Source organism: Mchenga conophoros, linkage group LG23 (assembly GCF_057382185.1).
Source record: "Mchenga conophoros isolate Kocher_MC1m ecotype Shallow Benthic linkage group LG23, M_conophoros_male_GT1.1, whole genome shotgun sequence".
Lineage (NCBI taxonomy): Eukaryota > Metazoa > Chordata > Actinopteri > Cichliformes > Cichlidae > Mchenga > Mchenga conophoros.
In genome coordinates, this window is record NC_140547.1 from 10,196,337 (window position 1) to 10,215,737 (window position 19,401).

The following is a 19,401-nucleotide window of genomic DNA, read 5'->3' on the forward strand; positions in this document are numbered from 1 at the left end:
CAAGTGTGACTGCCTTGGTGTGCACAGACGAGGTAAAATCATTTTACAAACATTTATTTATTTTTCATTCAGGTATAATGATGTGATGTTCCTGTGTGTAAACACTGCAGTAGAAGGAGGATGAAGACATTTAATCTGAGAGTTGTGAGACCTTGCCTCACCCTATCATGTGACCTATTAAGATCAACTGACACAATATGTGAGTGGGTGTTAACGTGCCTGGGAAGGATCTCAAAACTGGATTGTATATGGCTGACAGTTGGTGTCATAAGCCCCGCCCTCTGTTCAAAGATGGTTGTTGACAGTGGATATAGATAGCTTCTTTTTTTAGGGCTGGGTTTTAAAAAATCGATTTTCCGATTCAAATCTATTTTAGCTTAAATAACGCGATATCAATTCATTGAATCCTGAATCAATTTTTTAATATAAATGTATTTTTGCCATAAACACCAGAATCTACGGTGAAAGCTTACAAAGATGTAAACACAAAGTGCGGATCGTTCACCCAACGGCACGTACGCAGACATCTCATAGATGCCACTCTGGCCAAAATTCACCGAACCAGCAGCAAAAGAAGATCAAAACTACCCTTCACGTTTGATAAACATCGTCATTAATTCCCTCTTACTTTGGCTGTTTTGCTTCCACCACAATAAAATCACAGTTCCTGTACAGCTCTCTCTCTCTCTCAGTGTACTCAGAGACCAGTTTACCATCAAAAATCTCAGTTTTCTGCATTATTCACTGCTTAATTACGCACCAGTCTACTGTTGTGTTCAGTGCTGTCAACTTCTGACATAAAAGCCTCAGAAATTGAACCTTTTACAAGTGATTGCTTAGCTGTGCCTCTAATAAAACCTCTGTAACTTTGCTCTGCTTCACTTCAGCAGCAGGTAAGGTAATTTCCATATGTTGATTCATATTTTCTTCAGTTTTTGATCTACTGCAGAATATTTTTAGGGTGGTTCTCTGCTATAAAATGCCAGGCCAGGAAAATATCCTTCATGTTTTTCTGTTTCTCAGTTATCCTCAGTTACTTTGACACAAATACATCTGCTGTGATGCTCACACCTCTGACAAAGTCTTACAAGTGTCAGCTTTTTTTTTTTTTTTTTTTTTTTTTTAAATACATAGATACATATTATATGGATATGTACTGATAAATGATCAGAATTATAATATTTCTACTGTCTGGGTCAAAATTGAATTGAATCTGGACCTTGTGAATCGGAACCGAACCGATTATAGAAATCAGTGATGATACCCAGCCCTACTTCTTTCACTCCTCTTTCATACTTCTCTGTCCTTTGTCTTCCACCTACACATGGTTTCACCCAAAACTTCCACTGATAATGAGCCACACCCTTTTTTACACCTTGGCTCATGCGATGAAGCACATAATCAATAGTGGGTCAACGATCCTCCCACTAGGGCTTAAAATCTGAGACTCTCCACCATTTGATTTTAGAACTGAACAAGCTTCCGAATGAAATGTCTTCAAGAAACTTAAAAAAGTCCAGACACTTTTATTTTCAAGCTTCTTAGACTATGTCCTGGATGACTGAAACCCTTCACAGACACTGCATTAGAAGCTGTTCCTCCTCCTCCTGCATTAGGGGCATATCCTCACACATCTGGCTGAACGTGTTGACCTGTCTCAGTTATAGATGTTTGAGAGTTTTCTTGCATGTTTTCCTATTTCAGATCTCGCCACAGCATCTAATCCAGACTCAGATCTTCTTTCTGTGCCGGTCATTGGTGGATTTGTTTCCTGTTTCACCATCCAATCAGTCAGATGTCCTCAGCCTGTAAAGAAGAACATTAGTGATTGAAATCTATCCAGCATCCAGCTGTTGGGGTTTGAGAGATCTTTGGATGTTCGCATGATGGCACCTAGCACTTTAACTGCAAAGGGATCAGAGTGTCAGCGGTTCTATCAAACCAAACTGGTCTTTGGCACCTGATCAGGAACACTTGAAGCTAAAATAAAGGGTGAGACATTTAGCAACTTTTACTTTGTTCCATACATGAAATACATAAATACAATCAATTATATTAGAAACCTGATCAGTGATTATAATGGTTTTCATCATGCTGTTTAACATTTCACTTTGATTAATAAAAATTAGCCCAGCATGTTGGTGAAGATGATCAATGTTCTTCAGTTTTTACTGGAAATGTCAGATTCAAGCCAATCCAACTTTATAAAGCACTTTAAAATAGCCAGTACAGAACCAAAGTGCTGTACATTAAATAAGTTAAGAACAATAGATAAAATGAAACAACAAAAACAAAACACATAATACATACAAATTAAATTTAAAACAGTCCTATATTAAAAAAAAAAAAAAAAAAAAAAAAAACATAAAACAGAATCAACTAAAAATAAATAAAATAAAAACAAAAACCAACATCTCACAGGGTGTCAAAGGCCAGGGTGAAGATATGGGTTTTCAGAAGTGATTTAAAAACAGGCAGAGAAGAGGCCTGCCTCATCTCTAAAGCTCCACAGTTTGGGAGCAGCTAAAGTTTACGCTCAGTCCTGGGTACATTCAGCTGATCAGCTGACCTGAGAGAGCGGGTGGGTGTATAAGGCTGTAGCAGCTCACAGAGATAAGATGGGGCTAGGCCATGGAGGGCTTTAAAAGCAAATAAAAGAATTTAAAATCTAAAAAGGAATGGGCAGCCAGTGAAGTGAAGCTAAAATAGGGGGAATGTGTTCAAACTTTCAAGTGGCAGTTAAAAGACAGGCTGCAGCATTTTGCACCCTCTGTAGATGAGCAATGTATGAAGCACTGACCCCAATATAATGTGCATAACAGTAATTAAGCCGAGTGCTAACAAAGGCGTGGATAACTGTCTCAAAGTGCTGCCTTGAAAGAATTGGCTTTATTTTTGCCAACTGCCTGAGCTGAAAGAAGCTTGATTTTATGACGGCCTTAATCTGGCTGTCAAGCTTCAGTTCAGACTCCACTTTGACCCCCAGGTTTGTGACAGCTGGGCCAAGGAATCTAGATACAGATTTGGGGTCTCAGTAGGGCTACCAAAAATCATCACCTCAGGCTTTTTGTCATTGAATTTTAAACAGTTAAGAGACATCCAAGCCTTAATGTCATCCAGACACTGAAGTAATGGCTGTACAGAAATGTACCTTATTTCTTTAAACGGACATAGATCTGACAGTCATCAGCATAAAAGTGAAATGCATTACCGTGTTTTCTCAGTATAAAACTAAGAGGGAGCACATACAAAGAAATGAGGAGGGGGCCTAGAACTGAGCCCTGTGGGACACCACACAAGAGAGGAACAGGACGACAGATGGTCATGTAGCCGCTAAACTGGTGGACCTAAATCTTTACCACCACGTCTGTATACATACAAGCAGAAAGGGGACTGGGCGGGTCAGCGCTCAGGGCACAGAAACTCAGCTGGCTTCAAACACCATTTATTTCCATAAAAAAAAAAAAAAAAAACACAGCCAGAGTCACAAATACAAGATAAAATTCCCCGTATACAATAAAAATAGTGTTGCAACCCGCTAAAAACCCTGCCGGCAGAAATAACTATACAATATTAAAACAAGGCTAAATGAATGTTTTCCATATGCTAAAATTACCCTCCCCTAGTCCCATAATCCCACAATCCAGCCACACCTGGGCGAATGGTTCTTATATGAAAGAGACAGGAGAGGAACTTCTCTTCCAGTATGGTAAAACTCGTCAGCAACAGACCAGGGAGGGGGCTCCTATCGCAGACCTGTCTCCTCCTGACAGCGCGTCGCCGTACAGTCCCGCCCCACTCCACACCTGAACACGGCCTCCCTCGTCTCACCGTCAGATGCAGGCAGAGGGGCATCCCTGCCCTGTCGTGCATTGCAGCCATCGCCACCCACTGTTGCCGTTCCTGCCGTTAGGACTGGATCGCCGAACAACTCGCAGCGCCCCACAGTCAGGCAGCAGTTCGTTCCACACACGTGCGGGGTTGCACGCGTTCCTTTTTCTCCTCCTCACCCTTTGTGCGTCACTCCTCTCTCCTTTTGTCTCTGCGCTCACCATCCCCTTTAACAGGTCAACCTGGTGGCTGATAGGCCACCTTGGGGAACGCCCCCACCTCACAGGTGCCTACAATTATCTGTTTAGTCCACAGTGGGTTAAAGGAACATGGTACAACATTAACACAAATATAAATATGAGGATAAAACCATGCAGTATAAATATCAACAAACAAACATGCAGTATAAATATCACTATAAAATCATGCAAATAAAATCAACACTATGTACCAATACACAGATTGATAAAACATAAAAACACAAATTTCCGCTGTGTGACAGTCGCAGAGACTGACACAAAAAGTTTGTTCTGCCAAGTAGGACCTAAACCACTCCAGTGCTGTGCCCCTAATGCCCACCCACTGCTCCAAACGAGATAGTAAAATGGCATGATCCAGTGTCTCAAACGCAGCTGTCAAATCTAAAAGCACAAGAACAACATAGTCGTCAGTAGCTAATAATATGTAATTAAAACCTTTTAAAGGGCTGATTCAGTGCTATGTAAGGATTTCAAACCAGACTGGAAAACCTCTAAAACATTTTGCTTTTCCATAAAGGTCATTAATTGACTCTGACATCACTGAAGTCTGCATAATTATTTCAGTTTAACTTTCACATTTGAAGCATTTTGATTGGAATGGATTGCCAAACATCAGAATCAGTAACACATATCAACCTATGTGACATCATTCACTGAAGAAGACTTCTGTAACCTGTACTCTTCATCTTGATCAGTCTGCAGACTCAGGATGTGATCACAAAAAACGTCCTAAATCTCCACATTAGCGCCTTCTCTGCTACGCTGTTTTCTTTAAATGTCACCAAACACTTTAACATTCTGCCCAAAGCTTCGACTGCACAGGAGCATCAAACCCAGGAGCAGGAGGAGACATGCTGGGTCAGTGCAGATTTGCCTGCAGTCAGGTGACTCCACAGGAAAAGTAAGCTCACAGACTGAAAGGTCTGAAAATGCCACGAATGCTTTATCAAGAAACGAAACAGAAAGTTCAGCCGGAAATGTCCTCCTCTTCTTAAGCTCTTCTTCCTCAGCACCACACAGACATATCACGTTTCAGCTTTCTGAAAGCTGCTACTGATGCTTCCAGTCACCTCTGATCTTCTCTGCAGCTGTGACGCTGTCAGAGTTCAGCCTCCATCAGCTGATTGCAACTGATTAACATCTGATTCATGTGTCGATCCTGCCCCGAGTCTCGCCTCTCATGTCTAAACATCTGCAGAAAGAACTCCGGTCTAAATCGGTCTAAAGTTAAAATGCCACTCAAGGAGTCGGGTTCAGCGTCAAAGTGATTAAGATGAAGCATCTTCACTGTTTGCTATGATGAAACCATCAGATGACACCATCAGTTTAACACCTTGAGTCAGCTGAGAGCGGGTGAACCTGATGATTGACCTCTTCTTAAATTTAGTTAATTTTATTTATAGAACTTCACTTCAAAAAACACTCATTATATTCTGTAAGGTAAAGCACAATATCTGGGAGAGACACCTAAGAAATCAGACAACACTCGTGAGCAGCTGCTACCCTTGGGAAAGAAAAATTCCCCTTTAACAGGAAAAAACCTCCAACAGAACCAGGATCAGGGAGAAACAGCAAGGAGAAGAAGGACAGAGAGACCACAGAGAGCGGGCCGAGTACAATAACATGCTTTATATAAATTTAGAAGCAGGAAATTGCAGGTCATCCAGCTTTTTATGTCTGTAAGACAGGGGTCTCAAACTGGTGGCCACTTCCTGCCCACGTCACATTACTTACAGACCTTATATTGATGTGAAAATATATAATGCAGTTTGGCCCTTGAAGTGACTTTTTTTTGTTAGGGGGGATTTGTTTGTTGTTGAGTGCAATGTTAAAATAATTCTTTAAAAAGCAAAAACTTATTTAATATGAAGGCAATAAGAGCAGAGAGTACAAACATGCCAGGGATTGGCTGTGTTAGTTCAGTGAGAGAGAGTCAAAAACTAATATGTACACTTATGTCTGCCTTTTTATTTGGTTAAATACGAACAAAATGATAGCAGAAGTGCTGCCACGTGTCCGGCCAGAAAGAGAGAACCAATTTCGTTATTTGGCAGTTCGATGAAAGGCTTCAGTTAGTTAAGAGGTTTATCTTGTTATACAATATTTGAAATTTAAAAAACAAAACAAAAAACAACTACATTTTAGGAAACATTTGTGGGTCTTATCTTGTTTGGCTGGGGTTTTTTGTACTACTTGAACACTAAAGTGGCCTTCCAGTGAGACGACAGTGCCAGCAGTGGCCCACGGCTCATTTAAGTTTGAGACCCCTGCTCTAACTTATTGGTGTGTGTTATCTGGCTTCATGGATAGATAAAGTTGGGTGTCATTTGCATAGCAGTGAAAATGTATGCTATGCTTTCTAACCATACTGCTTAAGGGAAACATGTATAATGTAAAAACTAAACGAAACCAACCCCACTAACTGCATGTCTTTGGACAGTTGGGAGAAAGCTGGAGTACCCGGAGAGAACCTATGCAAACACGGGGAGAACATACAAACTCCACACAGAAAAGGCAAAGTGAATTCAGCGAGCATGGCGGACACTCCCTGCACCACCATGCCCTGGCACGCGCAGCGGAAAAGCAACTCCAGGTCTGTGGTGGGCAGCTGCCAGGTTCTGCTCCAGCTAAACTAAAGTAAGTAAAAATTGAAACAAACCAAAGACTGTAATCCTGTCCATCTGTCGACCTCTTGTTTTTCTCTAAATGGAGCAGCTATGATGTTCTTTAAATGTTTTGTTTTCCAGTTGAAATCTGTGAAACAGCTCAAAATGGAGCTTCATCTACTGTCTATCAAAACCATGAGGAACTTTTCCAGGTATTTTTCTGAAAATTGGCCTGAAGTCTGGATCTTGAATAGAAATATTTAACATTAACAGTAAGGAGGTTGTTATTCCTTCACCTTCTCCCAAAGAAGCAATCAGGAGCTGAACAGGGAACATATGAACCAATTATCTTGCTGCACACAATTAAAGAACAAAAGAGACCGAGAGGAGAGAACGTGACCATCTAATGTTCAGGTGACAAACTAATGGAGATGTGAACTTTGAGGAGGTGGTGAGGAACTTTGAACTTTGATTGAAGCAAGACCCAACAAGAGTGAATAATACTGCTGATTGACATATGTGGTGTGATAAATACATTAGAGGATAACCTAAGAAACCAGAGCCTGAAACTGGACCAGCTGTCATATCAGCCAAGAGAAGCGCTGATTTTCAGATGCCTGTACGGAGCGACGCTGGAACTAGATGGTTCTGCTTGTGATGGACTGAATGTCTGGGACCTAACCTGGTCTCTGTGGGCGACGACCCTTGGCCCCTAAACATCTGTTCAGAGGAAAGACGAGTTTCAGCTAAACAAACTGTAACTAGCAGCAGTTAGTATTTTTAGGTATTTACATGCGATCTTTTGGTTTCTTCGGTTCTGAATTAAGGTGTGTTTGTGTTCATTTAGAAATGAGGAGTTCCTCCTAAAAAGGACCATTGTGTGAGGCCCTGGAACACCACAGACCGAAAAAGTTGGAGAGGCCGCCTGCCGCCCGTGGTCATTGGTTAAGAGTTGAGACCTGAGGAGAAAGCTCACAGAAGCAGTACATCTTATGTTCAAGTCTCTGTCTGAGTGGTTGCTGCTCCTTCTTTAAGCAGCAAGTCAGGTGGGGTGTCTCTGCATGTCGCTGACTTCACTGCTTGACCGCACACACATGTTTGACCTCACACACCTGCTAGATCACACATACCTGTCAGAACTCACACAACTGTAATTAATGTGGAACTATTGTCTCTGTTTTTGGCTGCTCACCTGGTTTGGTGCACTCACATACACCTACCTGTTTGGAAAAGTGTACATCTACAGGTGGTAAGTCAGCTGTTTATAGTAACCAGTCAGTGAGCTGATTGAAGTTGCTGTGAGCAGTGATGCTCACCCTTCCTGTCTTTTTTTTTCCTGGCACCTGTCAGCTCATCATTTTTCAGATTTAATGTTTCACAATAAATAAATTAGAATTTTGTTCTACTTTGATAGATTTTTTGTCTTTGTTTCCAGTTATCAGTTAGTTTTTCCCTCGCTGGGCATCGCCCTGCCTTCCTCTTCCTTCTCACTCAGTAATGAAAATGATTTCATTTGTTTTCAGGAGAGTACAGATAAAAGCTGATTGGAGGTTTTCATTAAAAACACGCAGAGCTCCAAATGCTCAGGAAAAAAATGATTTCAGGTCAGTTTTTATTTCCTGATTGTTGCTCCACTTTCTCGCACAGATTTCAAATGGAATATTAACACTGTGTGTGTGTGTGTGTGTGTGTGTGTGTGTTATGTAACGGCCCAGCTCTCAGCTGTGATGTTCGGAGGATGACGAATCGAGCTGGATTCTCCTCAGAAAGCCTCGGCAGCAGCTTCCTGTTCCCGACCTTATCGTCCTTCAAAACTTCAATAAAACATCTGCAGCAGCTGCTTCTGCTCCTCCAGATGCCCAATAATAAATACCGATGAATACACCTGTGATTAATACAAACAGGAGAAGGAGGGAGGCTTTATGGATCTCTGATAACAACAGGAAAAATTGTGATCAGGAGCCTCTTTTATTGTGAAGGTCAGAGAAGATTATCATCAAAGCCACCAACAAACAAAAAAAGAATTAAAATGATCATCAATGGAGACAACTGAATAAAATTAAGTAAATAAAACAAGTTGGTAAAATAAATAAATAAACAAACTGAATCTGCTCCTCTTCTCTTCACTCACCACCTCCTCTGTCTCTTTGACCTCCCCCTTTTCATTTCTTCCTCTGCTTCTCCTCTCCCTCCCTCCCTCTCTCTCTTCTCCTCTGCACCTCCTGTTTCTGGGACAGCGCTCCCCCCTCCCCTCCGCTCCTTAGTCTGCTCCTCCCTCAGTCTCCTGTGAGCAGCAGGAGGAGCAGCAGCCTCCTCTCGTGTTTGTCGGAGCAGCAGGAGTCAGCGGAGGAGCGATGCTGAGCGCGCGGCAGGATGTCTCTCACCTCCTCCTCCTCCTCCTCCTGCCTCCGGACTCTCCGAGCCTTCCTCCTCCTGCAGCTCCTCCTCGTACCGCCGTGCCTCCTCCACCCGCAGCCGTGCCGCCTCCTGGCGCAGATCGGTCACTCCGTGCGCGTCGGTGCGCTCCTGCCGGCGCAGCGGGCGGCGCGCGTACAGGTCCAGGCGGCGCTGAGCCGCGCGGCGGCCGCGGTGAGCCGGGACCGGGAGCTGGAGCGGGACCCGGAGCGTGTGAACTTCCTGCCCTACAACCTGAGCCTGGAGCTCGTGCCCCGGCAGCTGACCGCCGCGGACCCCGAGTCGCTGCTCCGCTGCGCGTGCCAGGGCGTGGTGGTGCAGGGAGTGTCCGCCGTGCTCGCGTTCCCGCAGAGCCGCGAGGAGCTGCTACAGGTGGACCTCACCGCCTCCTCCCTGGAGATCCCCTTCATCAGCGTCCTCCAGCACGGAGAGCCGCTCCACACACAGGTAAGAGCTGCGCCTGCGCGAGCCCGCACCTGGACCCTGGGCAAGTGTTTCGGAACCGCCCGGAACCACCCGGTCCGAGTCCCCGGTTTGACCTTGACCTGTGTGACGTCTGGAGGTGTGTCGGGGGGGAACTGCGCTTGCGCGTATGTGTGCGTTTGCTTATTTGCTCTCATGGATTCACTTTGAAGCTTCAACAACTGAAGAACAGGGATGAGAATGTGGAGGAGAACAGAGAACAGGGAGGAGAACATGGGGGAACAGAAAGGGAGTAGCAGAGAAACCATCTGAGGTTGATTAACAGAAGCTCAGGTTAGGTGGAGCTCAGGTGTGTAACAGGTTGGATGAGAAAAATCAAAGCTGGTCTGATGTGAGGAGAAGTTCCTGCAAGTCGAGACTGGACCGATCAGATTTATCAGTGAACTGACTGATCAGTTAAGAGAGACAGAATGTTTTCCGTGGATGTTTCAGGAGAAGTTGGTTTGATGAAGACTTTGGAAATTAGTCCTGCCCATCTAAAGGTGACAGTGGTGGCACCTTGGTGCTGACACAGTCACATCTAAAGTATTATTTAATTCTGGTTTCCATGAAGATGATGTTTCATCATCTTCACAACCACGAGAGGTCCTTGCGTTAAACTTCAGCTCACGAGCAGATGATGCTTTGGCCTCTGTTGTGGGTGGAGCGTCACTGTAAGTCTGAAGCCTGAGCCGCATCAATGTTGATACAAAGCAGAGAAACGTCTTTTAAACAGAGATGCTGGACTTCCTGTTCTGTTCTCCAGGTGTGGCGTTGATATCAGTAAGTGTGCGGAGGCACTGTGCATGTCACTGCTAATTGAATTAAACTTCAGCAGGGGTGGATCTACAGGGTGGCATGGGGTGGCATATGCCACCCTAAAATAATCTCATGCCACCCAAGTTTTGCATATGACAATGCTATTTATTAAAATAAGGTAGCATTACCACTTTGAGCCTGGTTACAATTAACATTGAATATAAATTCTAAAACTACCACCACTAAAAAATGGTCCAGCCCCTAGCCTGAACTGGCTTTATTTCTTGAAGTCAGTAGCAACCGATGCTTATGATTGCGCTAGAGCACATTTTGAATCAAAACTATGGGCATTTCAGATTTCAGCACAGGTGGCTAATTGTTACACTCTGGAAATGGAATGTAGTAACCGTCTGGGGTCCACAGACATGCTGCGTTGCCAAATCACGTGACCAATTTAAGCTGACATAGCTACAAGCTGCAGCCACGCTGAGTCTTTATTTCAGCTTGTGTTGAAAGTTGGACTTCAAACTACATGCCAATTTTTACGTTTTACTTTTAGGCCACTAAAACCAGAGTTCTAATAAAAAATATATAATTTTCTGAATACTAGCGTCATGTTTTGTGCAGGAAGAAACAGTAAAAACAGGATTTTCTAAGGGCAGCAGGGAAAAAAGAAAAGGAAAAAAATGCCACCCTTTCGTGGAAAAGTGTACCACGTCGACCAATAGAAATGACACAGCAACACGTGGGATTTGGTTATTTATGAAGAGGGGAAATGTTTCAGAGTGATGGTGATGAAAGAGAGTGAGAGGGAGCAATATCGACAGCGAGTTTTGAGATGTGACAGATTTGTGATGTGTAGCGTGTTTGGAGTGTACAGTTAGTGTGTTGTTGTTGTTGTTGTTTTGTGTGTCAGAACAGAGGCGAGTCCTGAATGTCACAGTTGGTGCCAAAAACCCTCCATATGCAGACTGCAGTGTAAACGCTGTCTCCAGGTGGGAAACAGAAGTGATACACCTCCTGCTGTCAGGCCTGCAGGTTTCAGACCTGTAGTGTTCTCCTCTCTCTTTGTGTGGCATCTTATTGTGACTCCTGATTGTTCTCTCATTTTAGTTTTGGTATTTATAAATGGTTGTAGAAAAAACGCCTGATGCAGCGGCTGCGATTTTAGGCAAATACATAATATATAACTTTATTGTGTACAACATTTGTGCATAGGTTTTTAAAATGTACAATTTATATTTGCATTTCAAGTTATGAAAATAATTCACTAAACACTTCTGTAGATTTACAGTGAAAAATGTTAAATTTTTGCCGACTTGATTTTGTGTGATTTCAGATCAGTTGGGTTAATACAGTATGTCAAAATGAAAAGATAACTGTAAATTCAGACGAATGAGATTGTACTGAAAAGAATGATACCAAGCAAGGCAAGGTTTTCCACCTTTTAGGGGTCAATTATAAAGATAAACTCAAATTGTAGTCAGCAATGGGCAGTTATATCCTGGAACCCAGAGACTTAACCCGATAAATCATGACAAATTAGGTTGCAATGTTTTGTGAAAAGTGTTTCATGACAGTGCAGATTTCTGGCATTTTGTGTAAATTTAAGTACGTAACAATTTAATTATTTGTAATTTAAAAAAAATAGTTAGACCTGTGTGTTTGTAAATGAAACACCTTGCGTTTTGTAGGTTCTGGATTTTAAACTTATTGGGCTGCATGCTTACTTATCATCCAGGCTATACAGTACATAATATCAAAATTCACATGTTTTATGTACAGTGGGGCAAAAAAGTATTTAGTCAGCCACCGATTGTGCAAGTTCCCCCACTTAAAATGATGACAGAGGTCAGTAATTTGCACCAGAGGTACACTTCAACTGTGAGAGACAGAATGTGAAAAAAAAATCCATGAATTCACATGGTAGGATTTGTAAGGAATTTATTCGTAAATTAGGGTGGAAAATAAGTATTTGGTCACCTCAAACAAGGAAAATCTCTGGCTCTCACAGACCTGTAACGTCTTCTGTAAGAAGCTTTTCTGTCCCCCACTCGTTACCTGTATGAATGGCACCTGTTTGAACTCATCATCTGTATAAAAGACACCTGTCCACAGCCTCAAACAGTCAGACTCCAAACTCCGCCATGGCCAAGACCAAAGAGCTTTCGAAGGACACCAGGAAAAGTATTGTAGACCTGCACCAGACTGGGAAGAGTGAATCTACAATAGGCAAGCAGCTTGGTGTGAAAAAATCAACTGTGGGAGCAATCATCAGAAAATGGAAGACATACAAGACCACTGATAATCTCCCTCGATCTGGGGCTCCACGCAAGATCTCATCCCGTGGGGTCAAAATGATCATGAGAACGGTGAGCAAAGATCCCAGAACCACACGGGGGGACCTGGTGAATGACCTGCAGAGAGCTGGGACCAAAGTAACAAAGGTCACCATCAGTAACACACTACAACGGCAGGGAATCAAATCCCGCAGTGCCAGACGTGTTCCGCTGCTGAAGCCAGTGCATGTCCAGGCCCGTCTGAAGTTTGCCAGAGAGCACATGGATGATACAGCAGAGGATTGGGAGAATGTCATGTGGTCAGATGAAACCAAAGTAGAACTTTTTGGTATAAACTCAACTCGTCGTGTTTGGAGGAAGAAGAATACTGAGTTGCATCCCAAGAACACCATACCTACTGTGAAGCATGGGGGTGGAAACATCATGCTATGGGGCTGTTTTTCTGCCAAGGGGACAGGACGACTGATCCGTGTTAAGGACAGAATGAATGGGGCCATGTATCGTGAGATTTTGAGCCAAAACCTCCTTCCATCAGTGAGAACTTTGAAGATGAAACGAGGCCGGGTCTTCCAACATGACAATGATCCAAAACACACCGCCCAGGCAACAAAGGAGTGGCTCCGTAAGAAGCATTTGAAAGTCCTGGAGTGGCCTAGCCAGTCTCCAGACCTCAACCCCATAGAAAATCTGTGGCGGGAGTTGAAAGTCCGTGTTGCTCGGCGACAGCCCCAAAACATCACTGCTCTCGAGAAGATCTGCATGGAGGAATGGGCCAAAATACCAGCTACTGTGTGTGCAAACCTGGTAAAGACCTATAGTAAACGTTTGACCTCTGTTATTGCCAACAAAGGTTATGTTACAAAGTGTTGAGTTGTATTTTTGTTATTGACCAAATACTTATTTTCCACCCTAATTTACGAATAAATTCTTTACAAATCCTACCATGTGGATTCATGGATTTTTTTTTCACATTCTGTCTCTCACAGTTGAAGTGTACCTCTGGTGCAAATTACTGACCTCTGTCATCATTTTAGGTGGGGGAACTTGCACAATCGGTGGCTGACTAAATACTTTTTTGCCCCACTGTAACTGCAATCTTTAATTATCTGGGCCAAAGAAAACAAAGTTATAGACAATATTTCCATGAGACATGTGTGTACTTACTGTATTTTATGTATTTTAACCTCATATATATAATGATGTAACAGGATGTAACACCTGTGAGACAAAGGCTTTGATTTTCATGCCACCCTAAGAAAATTTCTCCTGATCCGCCCCTGTACTTCTGACAGCCTATCACACAAGACCAAAGCTCAAAGTCCACCACATGCTGTTAACTGAGCTGTGTTCAGCTCAGCTGTGTGGAAATTAACCATCATTTTTGTTGATTATTGATTAGTTTTATTCTAGACAGCTAACTGATCAATCAGCTGAACCGAGGCAGTAACATCAAAGGGTTCATGTTCTTTCTTCCCTGACTGACTATTCTGAAACAATTAGCAGGTTTTTAGTCTTTATGAAAATATAAAATTTTATCAATGTGATTTTATTTAGTAGAGGATGCAGCACTTCCTGTGGGAGGGTTTCAGAGTAAAAGCCTAACTGTGGTGATGGGATTAACTGAGCAGAGATTTTCATTTTGTAACGCTGAAAACAATCCGGTTAAAGCTGCAAACTCAGACACACACACACACACACACTCAGACACACATATTCAGGCACACGCAGAGACACACAGAGACACACAGAGACACACAAACTCAGACACACACACACACACACACACACACACTCAGACACACATATTCAGGCACACGCAGAGACACACACACACACACACAGAGACACACAAACTCAGACACACACACACACACACACACACACACTCAGACACACACACACACACACACACACTCAGACACACATATTCAGGCACACGCAGAGACACACAGAGACACACAGAGACACACAAACTCAGACACACACACACATATTCAGGCACACGCAGAGACACACAGACACACACAGAGACACACAAACTCAGACACACACACACACACACACACTCAGACACACATATTCAGGCACACGCAGAGACACACACACACACACAGACACACAAACTCAGACACACACACACACACACACAAACCTACTCAGACCAACACACACACACACACACATAAACAGACACACACACTTGCTCAGACACACAACACACACACACTCACACACACAGACACACAAACCTACTCAGACCAACACACACACACACAGGCAGAGACAGAGACACACACACACACACACACACACACACACACACACACAGACTCAGACTTATACACACAGACGCACACAGACACATACAGACACACTCACACACACTCAGACACACTCAGACACACAGACACACACACACACACACATAAACAGACACACACACTTGCTCAGACACACAACACACACACACTCACACACACAGACACACAAACCTACTCAGACCAACACACACACACACAGGCAGAGACAGAGAGACACACACACAGACTCAGACTTATACACACAGACGCACACAGACACATACAGACACACTCACACACACTCAGACACACTCAGACACACAGACACACACAGCAGTCTTCATCATTCAGGTTTAATCCTGTGACTCAGGTGTTCTACCAGAACCCGTTTTTGTCTCGCACCATCATCATCTTGGAAATGAGCTTCAGTCCTTATTTGCCTCTTTTAGCAGTGGAGACACTGCAGCATCCTTAAGAAATTAAAAGAGATCATGGTGTCCCATAATTCATAGCGATGCTCAACCTGATAGCACCACCTGTTGGTGTTTGAGCTGTCTGAAGTCTTTTCAGAGGTTCTCGTTGTAGACTGGAGCTCAGCTCGGTTTTGACGTCAGAGATCCCGAAATTATAATAAAGGAGGATGTGATTGGGCTGTTCTCCTCTGTGACCTCAGTGTGAAATGAAGGTTTTCACCTTACGGTAAGGGCTGATGAGAGTTTGTAGGAGGGTCTGCTTGTAGTTCATTGTCACGATGTGGGGAGAAGGGGGAGGAGAGGTGAGCCAGCAGCAGGTGGAGGTACAAGTACGGGTACAGGTATAGGTACAGGTCCAGGTAAGTACAGGTGCAGGTACAGTACAGGTGTAGGCACAAGTATAGGTATAGGTCAGGGGTGGGCAATTTCCAGGACACGAGGGCCAGTGTCCGGCAGGTTTTAGATATCGCCCTGGGTCAACACACCTGAATCATATGATTAGTTTGTTACCAAGCCTCTGGAGAACGTCAGGACATGTTGAGGAAGTAATTTAGCCATTTGAATCAGCTGTGTTGGATTACCTATACCAGGGGTGGGCCTGGAGTTGCAAGTACAGCTACAAGTGCAGGTGCACGTAAAGGTGCAGGTATAAGTGCAGGTACAGGTACAGACAGACTTACACACACACACACACACACACACACACACACACACACACACACACAAGATGCAGGTGCAGGTATAAGTGCAGGCACAGGTACAGACAGACTTACACACAGACACAGACACACACACACACATTGACGTGGTTCAAACTCATACTTAATCAAATTAATCTGTCCTTTATTGATCCGACCTATAGGTCCAATCACTTGAGCGAAATTGTGAATGTTTAGGAGTTTAGTCCTGATCATTAACTGATTTCTAATAAATGTCTGGGTCATGACGGTCCTCTGATGTCCTTCACCATGCTGGATTGCATCGATCTAGGTTCGACTGAGGACTGCTTTTTTGGATCAGTTTTTACTGTGTTCCTTGTGCCAGTGCATGCTGTTCCCCTCTGTGTACGGCATGCAGAAAGCCCCATGTCTCTGACCCCTCTGATTGGTTACAAACACATTGTTTTTCTCATGTTTCTGGTTCGTCCTGCTGCTGTTTGTTGATCTCAGAGATTCTCTGAAGGAGTGCCAGCATCTGCTCAGAGACTCGGAGGAACATGGGAGATTCTGTTTGATGTTTGCACAGCAGACGTCTCTGATCGGGTCAACTCGGTCAGCACGCTCAGCAACAGCTTCTTCATGATCTGTCACTGAGGCAGTGGGGTGCCTGAAACCTGTGAAAATATGAATGGGCTTGAGTTTTCTTTGCAATCAGATTAAAGTTATGAAGGGCAGCACGTGCTGCAGTGCTTTAAACATTTGGGGACTCCTTTTATCAGCTGACGTGGGCCCACGCTCCAAGTGTGGACAGAGACAAAGACAAGGAGAGTGTGAATTCAGCTGCTGCAGTTTGAAGCTCACTCCACCTAACACAGCCGAATCACATCCAGGAGCAGGAAAATGTTTGCAGTCTGCTTCACAAGGACCACGTTATTAACAGCTGTGTAACATCCAAGAACAATCACTCAGGTGTGCTTTATAAGCTCGTCATTTTCAGGCTGTTTTGCTGGAGTCACCTGTAAAAACAAAAAAATTCAGCAAAGGGATGATGTGTACTACTGTTTTACAGTGATTTACAACCAAACATGTTTGAGCAGCCTTTGTTGCATGCAGGTAAATGAAGGGATTTCCCCCAGGTGTGAACTAGAAACTGTCTGATGAACACTTGTTTGTCCTTCCTTCCGAGTCATTTCTCGTGCTGAGGTCACAGCACGGTGTGCAGTGGGTAATAGGATCAGTGTGTGATGTGACAAGTGTAACGCCTGCTCATCCTGAGCATTTGAAAGAGGTTCACCAGGTTTCTGAAACCACTGTCCTTAAATACAGATTTTTAACTGCATTAAAATAATCTGAATGAGGTCTGGGGTGAAACAGTTTATTCAAAGATTACTTCAAACCGGGGTAGCGGTCACGTCCGGTTGGGGGCTCTGTTGGCTCTCAGGTGACTGTTTCCTCGCGGCTGCGTGCAGCGGGGCTAGGGGAGGGTCTGTGCTGACGGACGTGGGTTACTGACCTGGCAACCTGACTGCCCCTGGGTGGGTCCGGGATGGGCGTGAGGTTCTGGGGGCGCTCCGTCTCTGGGCTGGGGCCCGGGCCGGGCCTCGGGGGCTTGGGTCCTGGTTGGTGTGTTGCCGGGGTTGTGGGCGGGTGGGTGCATGGGGGCCCGGCCCTGGAGCAGGGTGCCGCCGGTGCGTCGAGCCGCCTGGGGGGCTCTTCATCTGGTGGGGGGGATGGTCACATCTTGCAGGAGCTTTCTTCTCTTCAGGAACTCTCTGCGGGAGGGGGAGATACAGGAGAGGTGGAGGAAGATCTCAGCCTGGGCGTTTACCGTCTTATGTAGTCTGGAAGATGTGTGGATGGTGGGGTGGGTGCAGTTTTCTCTGTGGTGGGGTTGGGTGGACTGTCCAGGGCTCTGTGGAGCCGGAGGGCGCTACTGCACTGGGCCCCGGTCTGGATGGGCCTGGGCCCCCCTTCCCTGGCGGGTCGCGGAGGGTGGGAGTGCCTACTGGGGTCAGCGGGGGAGCTGGCCCCAGGGAGGGGTTACCTGCCCCTCCCTTCCTTCCCTCCCCATCTCCAGCTGCCTCCCTCTTCCCGCTCCTCCACAACCACCCACACATGCAGGGCCTTGGAGTAGGGGTATGTCACCAGGGTGCAGAGGAGGCTACCCCCCCCCCCCCCCCGTCCCCTTCTGGCTGCCTCTGCCTCAATTTTATCCCACAACTTAGACATTCACATTATTCACACTCTCATTACACATACATATAGGATCTTGGGGGTGGGCACAATCACGGAGTCCAATTTACCATCAGGGTGTATACCTCACCCCTGACGTCGTTGCCCACCTCTCAATTTTAAATACACTTAGTCATTGAGGGCTAGCAGGAGGGACCATGCGCTTACCTGCTGCTCCATGGCAGGTAGCTCCATGCCCTCCTGGGTTTTAATTGCACCTTAGAACACACATGCATCAACACTACAATGAGCGGGTGGAGGGAGGTTTGGAGTCTTCTCCCACCCCCATTCTCTGCGGCCTGCTGGAGCGGGAGGGCTAGTAGGAGGAGTTGGCCGTCCGACTGCGGTCTGGGGTCTGGGGCCTCCCTGCTGCTGCGGAGTCGGGGTGGTCTGCCTCTCCCCACCGCAGGGAAAAGGGTAACACCACCTGGGTCTGGGTGCAATTCCCCCCTCCAGGGGCAAGGGTACCTAGACCCGGTTTGTAGAGTACGCTTGGGGAGTGTGATTGTGTGTACAGCGTCTCTTTATGTCTGTCTCCACGTTGGTTGAGTGTGGAGTGAGTGCATATGAGAGCATGAGGGTGGGAATGGATGTTTGTGTCTGTGTGTGCCTGTATGTCTGTGTCTATATGTCAGGTTGGGTATCAGACGCCACCTCTCTGGGGACACCTCAGGCCCTCCAAGGTTTGGAGGCCTATCTCCACCCACCACCACTTCCCCTGCCGGTGGCGGACTCCCTCAGGTGTCGGTGTGTTGGTGGTTCTTTGTGTCTGGGGGTGGGCGTCCGGGTACACACCGGCTCACTCCTTGGCGGCCGCTTGTCGGGGCCTGGGGCCTGGGGCTCGCTCGGGCCCCTTTGGAGGTGGGGTGCCCCCGGCCTCTCGGCCTGGGGCTCGGTCACTCAGGCGCAGCTGGGGGCCGGCGGAGCTCACGGGCGCGTCACTGCAACTCCCCCTGACTTCTGCTCCGCGGCTGCTGGGCGAGCCCTCATCTGGGACTCTCCTCAGCTCTTACTGGAACAGTGGCGCGGCTGCCCCTCTGTTGGTCTTCCATGGTCTCTTGTGTTCTGGGGGCCTCTGGATGTCTGGAGTTTTGATCTCCTCCA

At 45.4% G+C, this 19,401-nt stretch overlaps 1 protein-coding gene across 1 annotated transcript in view; it reads left to right on the forward strand.

Annotated features, from left to right (window-relative positions):
• Positions 1 to 9,029: 9,029 nt before the first annotated feature.
• grin3bb (glutamate receptor, ionotropic, N-methyl-D-aspartate 3Bb) overlaps positions 9,030 to 19,401 on the forward strand; it is a 66,453-nt gene continuing 56,081 nt past the window's right edge. Inside the window, exon 1 of the mRNA XM_085264888.1 lies at positions 9,030 to 9,559. Within this exon, the coding sequence (XP_085121014.1) occupies positions 9,071 to 9,559 (489 nt within the window). The 5' untranslated portion in view covers positions 9,030 to 9,070. The remainder of the gene's footprint in view (positions 9,560 to 19,401) is intronic.